This window comes from Ips typographus, linkage group LG1 (genome assembly GCF_016097725.1).
Source record: "Ips typographus isolate SLU linkage group LG1, UJ_Ityp_2.0, whole genome shotgun sequence".
Classification (NCBI taxonomy): domain Eukaryota; kingdom Metazoa; phylum Arthropoda; class Insecta; order Coleoptera; family Curculionidae; genus Ips; species Ips typographus.
In genome coordinates, this window is record NC_138422.1 from 25,524,224 (window position 1) to 25,532,612 (window position 8,389).

Sequence of the window (8,389 nt, forward strand, 5' to 3'; positions counted from 1 at the left end):
GCTTCACCAAGTTGGCTCAGTTAAGCCTCGCAGTTATCGCAGCTTTTTTCAATCAAAGTCAATCGAATTTTAAGCCTTTACTATTAGAAAAAGATGGAATCAAATAAGGTTAAAGATTTAAGCCTTGTTCATAATACAAATCGACAGAGAAAGAAGCCAAATGTCATTTAAAAACTTTGTCTTCTTGTTCTAAGCCGTTTCAAATAGACTTGGTAAGTTCAAGCCTGTTAAAAAAGAAACTTCACTTGACTTGAATAAGCCGCTTGAGATATCAGCTTGTAGAGTATATATCGCAGTTTTTCAAGCCGCTTAAGTTCGGTCATTAATCAACGCTTAGGCTAACGGTGAACGGTGCAATCGAGCCTATGTGAAGCAGAACACAAGAAGACAATACGATGTATACGGATTGTGAAGTTTTTAAATGACATTTGACTTGTTTCTCTGTCGATTTGTATTATGAACAAGTCAATCTTTAACCTTATTTGATTCGTTGCGATAACTGCTATTAACTGAACCGACTTAAAAAGTAGCTTATGTTCAAGTCTACGATGTTAGCTGAGGAAAAACTAGAGTTAGTTAGTGACATGCAAATGTCATAGAGCTAATCAGTGATTAGACTTTAAACGAAGGTTTCTGCAAACGCTTATACTAGTTTGTATATGAACTAACCTACAACATAAACATCGTTGTCATAAACGTCATCATAGCACGTGTCACGTTGTGTTATGTCAAAAATGTTAGACATGCGCTCTTTCTCGTTTGGACCGCTGCGGCCATTACACAGCCTAGTGGAGTCCTGAGTGTTTTCAGTTTTTAAATAATTCAATAAAAATGGTGAGTAGTGAAACGGCAATACCAATGAAATACCCTTTTCAAGAATATGGTTGAAGTGATTCGGAGAGCCGCTGGTATAGATTTCAGTCCAAATTCGAGATGATTTCAGATTTGTTTTGGTGCAACACAAGAGCCGCCATACGAAATTTTTGCATGTTGTCAACATTCTTTTAGTTTCTTTTTATTCCAGTGTTGTTAATTGTTTTTAACTAGAAGTGTTATTTTAGGGGTTTGTGAAAGTGGTAAAAAACAAGCAATACTTCAAGCGGTTTCAAGTCAAATTCAAGAGGCGCAGGGAGGGTAAAACCGACTATTACGCTCGTAAGAGGCTCATCGTTCAGGTGAAAAACAAGTACAACACCCCTAAATACCGCTTGATCGTCCGTTTGTCCAACAAGGACATTATTTGTCAAGTGGCTTACTCTAGAATTGAGGGTGACAAGATTGTGTGTGCTGCATACTCCCATGAATTGCCCAGGTAAGTTTGTAAGTTATTTTCATTCAAAAAACCACACGTCCAAACTAATTACTGCTTTTTTTTTAAACTAATAAATCTGCAGTGTCGCAATTGGACTACATTATCATTCATGGATTTCACCATTGCAACCAAGTTTATGGGGAGTTGTAAATGTTGTATTCATGATACACTTTTAAATACTCTATAATTTTGAGAACAAAATTACATTAGTTAGGCTATAACAACCTGAATTGTTATAGATATGGAGTTAAAGTTGGTTTGACTAACTATGCTGCAGCCTATTGCACTGGTTTGCTTTTGGCACGTCGTCTGTTGAAAAAATTGGGTTTGGACACTCTTTATGAAGGAAACACTGACGTAAATGGAGATCAGTACAATGTGGAAGCTGCGGAACAAGGTCCTGGAGCATTTAGGTAAGTACAAATGTGATTGAATCAATAAGTATTTTCACTAGTTACAATTTTTTGCTAGACAATATTTGAAATGTGATTATCAATAGCAAGAATATTATTTTATCTAGAGAACTTATTTACTGTAATTTGGAAGTTATGCTTATGTGTAAAGAAAGTTAGGAAAATGTCAGTGCTTTCCCAACACAATTTGCATGTAGTTCCAGGTTTTGTAAAGTTTAATTTGAATAATTGCGGTCTTTTTTCTTGAAAACAATGTAATCCAAGAAATCAAGTAAAAAGGTTGTACTGTTGGGAAAAAAGTAATTGCAACACTCCACTCTATAAACAAGCATTTTGGTTTCTTGGGACTTTCAAAAGGTGTTTTTCTCACTTTTTCTATCTAAAGCAGAACTTTTTTCTGTTTAATTAAAGTTATGTAACAAATGTAATATTTTTAGTATTTTTCTCTCTAAATCAAGTTTTACATCACAGTTGCATATCTACAGGAGGATTGCATTTTTGTCAGGTCTCAAAAAGCTTTTTGAGAAAAATATCCTGGTCCAAATTTGCTTCAAATAAACCATTTTCTTAATGTGTTTTGCCTTTTAAGAACTGATAATAGTTTTAAGCAAAAATGAATAGATTTGTATTGTATTTTGTGACATTACTTATGTTACTTTGTAATTGTGCTAGCAAAAAAGAGTTTATTATTATAAGTAATTAGTAATTTTAGTTTTCCTTCAGCAATACATACATATCACTTAATAATAATTGTGTAAACATAAATGATGAATTTCTGACACATGCGCGTCATCTGACCTTGATCAAGTTGATCTTGGCTAGAGCCTGCAATACAAGTACTTTGTTTGCAGGAACTCCTGCTGAGTAACGCTTGATCAAACTTCTTTTGATTATAAAGTGTCTCTGATTATAACTTACTCTGTAAGTTTCTAAACGATTGTGTATTGCCAAAGATTTGTATGTTTTACTTCCTTTCAGGTGCTATTTGGATGTGGGGTTGAACAGAACCTCAACCGGAGCTAGAGTGTTCGCCGCCATGAAAGGCGCAGTTGATGGTGGATTAAACATTCCCCATTCGACCAAACGTTTCCCCGGTTACGACGCTGAAGGAAAACAATTCAACGCCGATGTACACAGGGCGCACATTTTCGGTCAACACGTGGCCGATTACATGAAACTGCTCGAAGAAGAGGACCCCGAAGCGTTCAAAAGACAATTCAGTCAATATGTGAAACTTGGCATCAACGCTGACCAGGTTGAAGCCATCTACAAGAATGCGCATTCCGCTATCAGAGCCAATCCGGAAGCGGAGAAGAAGGAGACGGCGCCGGCAGCCGAACCTCGCAAGAGGTACACTCGCAGGAAGTTGACGTTGGCCGAACGCAAAGACCGCGTCGCCCAAAAGAAGAAGAGTTTCCTGGCCAAACTACAAGCCCAGGAGGCTTAAATTTATCTTGTGTTTATTTAGTTAATAAATCGGGACGTTCTTTCGATTTGTTATTATACTTTTTTAATGAAAAATCCTTCTTGTCTCCTACTTTTATTATTTTCCTCACAAAGAATTGGTATTGGTATTTTACAGACCAGCAGCCTATATGTATACAATTTGGTCCACCACGAATCGTCGCAATCTATTATAAAAAAACGGTAATGACTATAATTGTGAAAGTTTGTTTTAAATTTATCTAAAATATTTTAAAAATGGTGGCACTCAAGGTAAAAATGGGCGGCGTTGCCAATGTTATAAAAAACGAATCAAAATTAAAGAATATTTAGATTTTACTTTCAAATGTGACATTTAATGTCAACCGTGGTTTTTTTGTTTATTTTAAATGAAACCCCTTATACAGGTGTGGTAAATCCAAAAGCGACCATAGGAAAACCGTGTAACAGACAGAGAAACGTAGGTAATTGCATACGCGGGAGAAAGACAGAAAACGAAAAAAATATCAAGTAGGCCATATTTTTAGCGCGCCGTTGCCAAACGCCGTAAGTAAGTTTGTCGAGGGTATTGAATACTTACGGCGTTTGGCAACAGCGCGCTAAAAATATGGCCTACTTGATATTTTTTTCGTTTTCTGTCTTTCTCCCGCGCATGCAATTACCCTACTGCTTGAAGTCCAATCCTATAGGTTTGGCCGTTTAACCCTGACTCACCCTGTATATTTACCATTTGATTTGACATTAGCAGTACGTAAAACAATTTTAACTTTCGGTATATCTGGAAACGTTTTTTTCTTGGTTTTTGTGTTTTGTTAAACAAGGTCGGTTCTAAGAGTTGCTGCGACAAAACGTAGAAAATATACAGGGTGGTCGGCCTCAAAAAACGAATTTTAAAGATGAAGTCACTTTATTTTTTAGAATTGATACTTTCTGTTTTCGGTATTGCAAATGTCAAATTTCACAAAATGGTAAATATCTCAGAAACAGCTACAGATAGGTATCTATTTCATTATTCATGAAATATTTCTAGCATCCAAAATAGAAACAATATACAGGGTGTTTCATTTAATATAAGCGGAATCTCGTATATTAGATGAACTGCCCCCATCGACTAAATTGTAGGGTTACCTTTATCGTCGTTTAAATCATCAAAAGAAGTTATTGAAAAAATAAAATAAAATAATAAGATACAGTTGAGACAATTTTTAATAGAGAACATCAAACAAAAATAGAATGACCTAACACTGTAGGTGTAGTAAATGTTTTGAATGTGACGTTTACTTCTTTATTTGCCACATTCAAAACCTTCTTACCTTTCTACTATTGCATTGTTAAGTCATCCTATTTTTATTTCTTTTTCCGCATATTTTTGTATAAGTTTAATTGATAGTTTGTTCTTCTAATTCCAAAAATTTTTGGTGTTGCCGGATCAACCGAAAAAAGGGCCAACAACCTTTGATTTTTTTAAATACGCTAATTATTGAAAACATTATTTACGAAAAACTGAAACTGAATCGTACTTTTGACTAATTCTGTATCTTCTGCGTCATCCACTTTTTGAGACCAAAGGCATTTTTGGGTTTGATCGTCATTTTCCCGTACATTTTAGGGACACACTGTATATTATTACATACAGTGGGTCCGCCCATATTATTACTAAGTAAATTGCGCGCCACGTTAATCGGAAATAGTTATTTTCCTAACAAGTGCGGAAAGTGATACTTTCCCGCACGCAGACTTAAGTTACCCAAACTACCCTTTTTCTACAAGGGTTTTCTAATAATTGAATTTAACAATATTGTTCTTTCATACATATTCATATTATGTATGTAATTAAAATATAACAGCACATATAAAATTAAAAATATTAAGTACAAAAATTAAACTTGATTAAAACCTACAAACTTAATTACCATAAATGGGTTATTGATGTCATCTACTTGTTAGTAATATTAATAATAAAAAAACTAATAATTTTAAATATGATACATAAATTAACGTGATTTAGTTTTCCCACCCTAGTGCGAAAAAATGATTTTTTTACGCACTAGTGCGGGAAAGTCTATATTTCGAGAACAAAACTAGTGGGGAAATGTTATCAATCGCGCACGCTCCTAGAAGTGACTTTTTTTTGGGTCATTTTTAACAATTCGCCATTTCGAAACGAACCAACGGATTTTTATGCAGTTTGGACTGTCATTGAGCTTGATTTACTGGTTTTCAGCTGAAAAAACAAACTTTTGCTTTAACGCACTGTAACTGCAATATACAGGGTGGGAAAGGCACACTCCTAGAAGTGATTTTTTTGGGTCATTTTTAAAAACTTGCCATTTCGAAACGAACCAACGGATTTTAATGCAGTTTGGACTGTCATTGAGCTTGATTTACTGGTTTTTAGCTGAAAAAACAAACTTTTACTTTAACGCACTGTAACTGCAACATACAGATTGGGAAAGGCACGCTCCTAGAAGTGATTTTTTTTGGGCCATTTTTAAAAACTTGCCATTTCGAAACGAAACAACGGATTTTAATGCAGTTTGGACTGTCATTGAGCTTGATTTACTGGTTTTTACCTGAAAAAACAAACTTTGACTTTAACGCACTGTAACTTCAATATACAGGGTGGGAAAGGCACGCTCCTAGAAGTATTTTTTTTGGGTCATTTTTAAAAACTCGCCATATCGAAACGAACCAACGGATTTTAATGCAATTTGGACTGTCATTGAGCTTGATTTACTGGTTTTTAGTTGAAAAAACAAACTTTGACTTTAACGCACTGTAACTGCAATATACAGGGTGAGAAATGCACGCTCCTAGAAGTGATTTTTTTTAGGTCATTTTTAAAAACTTGCTATTTCGAAACGAACCAACGGATTTTAGTGCAGTTCGGACTGTCATTGAGCTTGATTTACTGGGTTTTAGCTGAAAAAACAAACTTTGACTTTAACGCACTGTAACTGCAATATACAGGTTGGGAAAGGCACGCTCCTAAAAGTGATTTTTTTTGGGGCATTTTTAAAAACTCCCCATTTCGAAACTAATCAACGGATTTTAATGCAGTTTGGACTGTCATTGAGCTTGATTTACTGATTTTTAGCTGAAAAAACAAACTTTTATTTTAACGCAGTGTAACAGCACTATACAGGGTGGGAAAGAAGCGCTTACAAAAAAGTGAAACTTTCAAGTAGGTCTCTCCAATTGACCAATAATATTTTTTTGGTTTAATTCCTTGTGTTAGGGACATTTTTCAATTAACCTTTGGTGTCTCAAAAAATATTGATTTATATGAAAAAACAACATTGCAGTGCTCAACCTGGAATTAAGGCAATTATAGCTTTGATCCTCTCCTATCGGGACTGAGATAAAACAAAATGTTCCTATTTTCTTATGGTTTTTGCATACTGCTACTAACCTTTTTGCAGTTAATTTATGGCAAATTAAAAAAATCAACAAACCTCTGGCGTAACTGATGTATATTTCAAATAAACAATAAATATATACAACAAAATTCACTTACAAACATTCTTTTTAAAAAAATATAAACCCGATTTATTATTTTCCATACCTTTGCTCACATTTGCCAAACACATGCAACTTTTCTAGGAATTCACTATACCTAAGCCTATGGTGTGTTTTTAGTCTTAAAAACTGGGTTACTCTTATCTGCCATGGAGGATACGCAAAAAAACTCAAAACACCTCCACAACACAACCCCAAATCGGGATCAGGAAACTCAAAATCTTTGTGCAACTCCTGATCCAGACTATCACTTGTTAACTTTGAATCACACAAATTCCTAGCCACCAGGGCAATATTTGGTTTTCCATTGCATTTGGATAGCAGCTTTATGTGGATTTTACGTCCAATGAAGCCATTTTTGTAGGTGGAACCTGGAGTGTTGTGCCATACTACATGGTCATTTTCTGTCATTTTTTTACTGACCTCTTTTTCTAATTTATCATAATGTTTCTGTAGGATACCTGAAAGTTATTGTCGTCTTATCAAATAGTTATCAACATTGCTAGTAGTTTCATTAATAAATAAAATATTGCATCATTTTATTAAGTATTAAATTGTAAGTGAATTAAGGTAGTTACATCCAAGTGATCTTAACTCTAGTTGAAAGAGTATTCAAGGAGTGGTCTTACCTCGATAATCATAGAAACTCAGGAAAACTATCCGATTTGTGATGCACCAATGAACAACATTAGCCAAATCTTCATAAGAAGGTTGTTCCTGTCCTAATAAAAGTGTTAAGTGTTTAGGCACCTTGCCACTTTTAGCAATTTCATTTTTTAAGTGATTAATTCGCTGGGAAGCTCCAAACTCGTGACAAAAACCAATAAAAACAGTGCCTACATCATCCAAAATGCGGCTTAACCACTTGTACACCGCAAACAAAGTGTGCACCAATACGTATAATGCCCTGTATAGCGGCTGACTAGTCATTGCGTCCTATAAATATAAACTTTTCACATACTTTAGTTCATTTATTATTAAAAATAATGAAAAACATCATGACAAACACCGAAATTTTGATCCGACCGACCCTATGATATGGGTATGATTTGGAATTTGAAGGTCGTTTGACGTCTCTGACGTTTAAGGTTTCTATTGGTCCACCGTTGCACTCTTTGAAGATAGGAAGATAAACTCTTCTTCTTCTCTTTTATTATTGATGTCTTAAGTTTTATTTTTACTTCTTCCAGGCAATTGCCCAGCCATTGACTGTGCAAAAACGTCGTTTTAACTGGTAAGGGGGTATTGCACGGGTATACTTTAAACCACGTTTAGTTAAGTGTAACTATGACAATAAAAATAAAGATTACTTTCACCGCAAATGGCGGTTAAAACGCGTAACCTCAAACTCTACATTTGGGAAATATAAGTATTTGCCAGTTATTTAAATTACTAGTGCGGTATGAACATTTTTACAGTCACAAGTGAGAAATAGTAGTGATCACAGGAGTCCATTAATTTGCTATACCACACGAGTAATGTACAATATACGACTAGCATAGTAATGATTTATTTTATAGTTCACTTTGAGTTACGTAATAAGCAACTTTTCCACACTAGTGCGCTAATAATTAATTTCACCGCACTAGTGTGCTGAATCACTCTAAAATTATAATAATTGTACCACACTAGGAACTTAAATAACTATTATTAACGATCTACGCAAAAATTATTCATTTTTTAACTCTAACTTTGAGTTACG

General features: G+C 34.7%; 2 protein-coding genes across 2 annotated transcripts; one reads left to right on the top strand and one right to left on the bottom strand.

Moving 5' to 3' along the window:
• The first annotated feature begins 687 nt into the window (after nucleotides 1-687).
• RpL5 (ribosomal protein L5) lies at nucleotides 688-3,218 on the top strand. Its single transcript, XM_081975099.1, has 4 exons — nucleotides 688-834; nucleotides 1,062-1,312; nucleotides 1,552-1,725; nucleotides 2,704-3,218. Exons 1-4 carry the CDS (start codon nucleotides 832-834, stop codon nucleotides 3,170-3,172), a joined length of 897 nt encoding a protein of 298 aa, XP_081831225.1. The 5' UTR covers nucleotides 688-831; the 3' UTR covers nucleotides 3,173-3,218.
• Nucleotides 3,219-6,624: 3,406 nt separating this feature from the next.
• On the bottom strand, nucleotides 6,625-7,757 carry Tango14 (transport and golgi organization 14). Its single transcript, XM_081983573.1, has 2 exons — nucleotides 7,317-7,757; nucleotides 6,625-7,148 (listed from the first exon to the last, which is right to left on the bottom strand). Exons 1-2 carry the CDS (start codon nucleotides 7,615-7,617, stop codon nucleotides 6,721-6,723), a joined length of 729 nt encoding a protein of 242 aa, XP_081839699.1. The 5' UTR covers nucleotides 7,618-7,757; the 3' UTR covers nucleotides 6,625-6,720.
• Nucleotides 7,758-8,389: the final 632 nt, after the last annotated feature.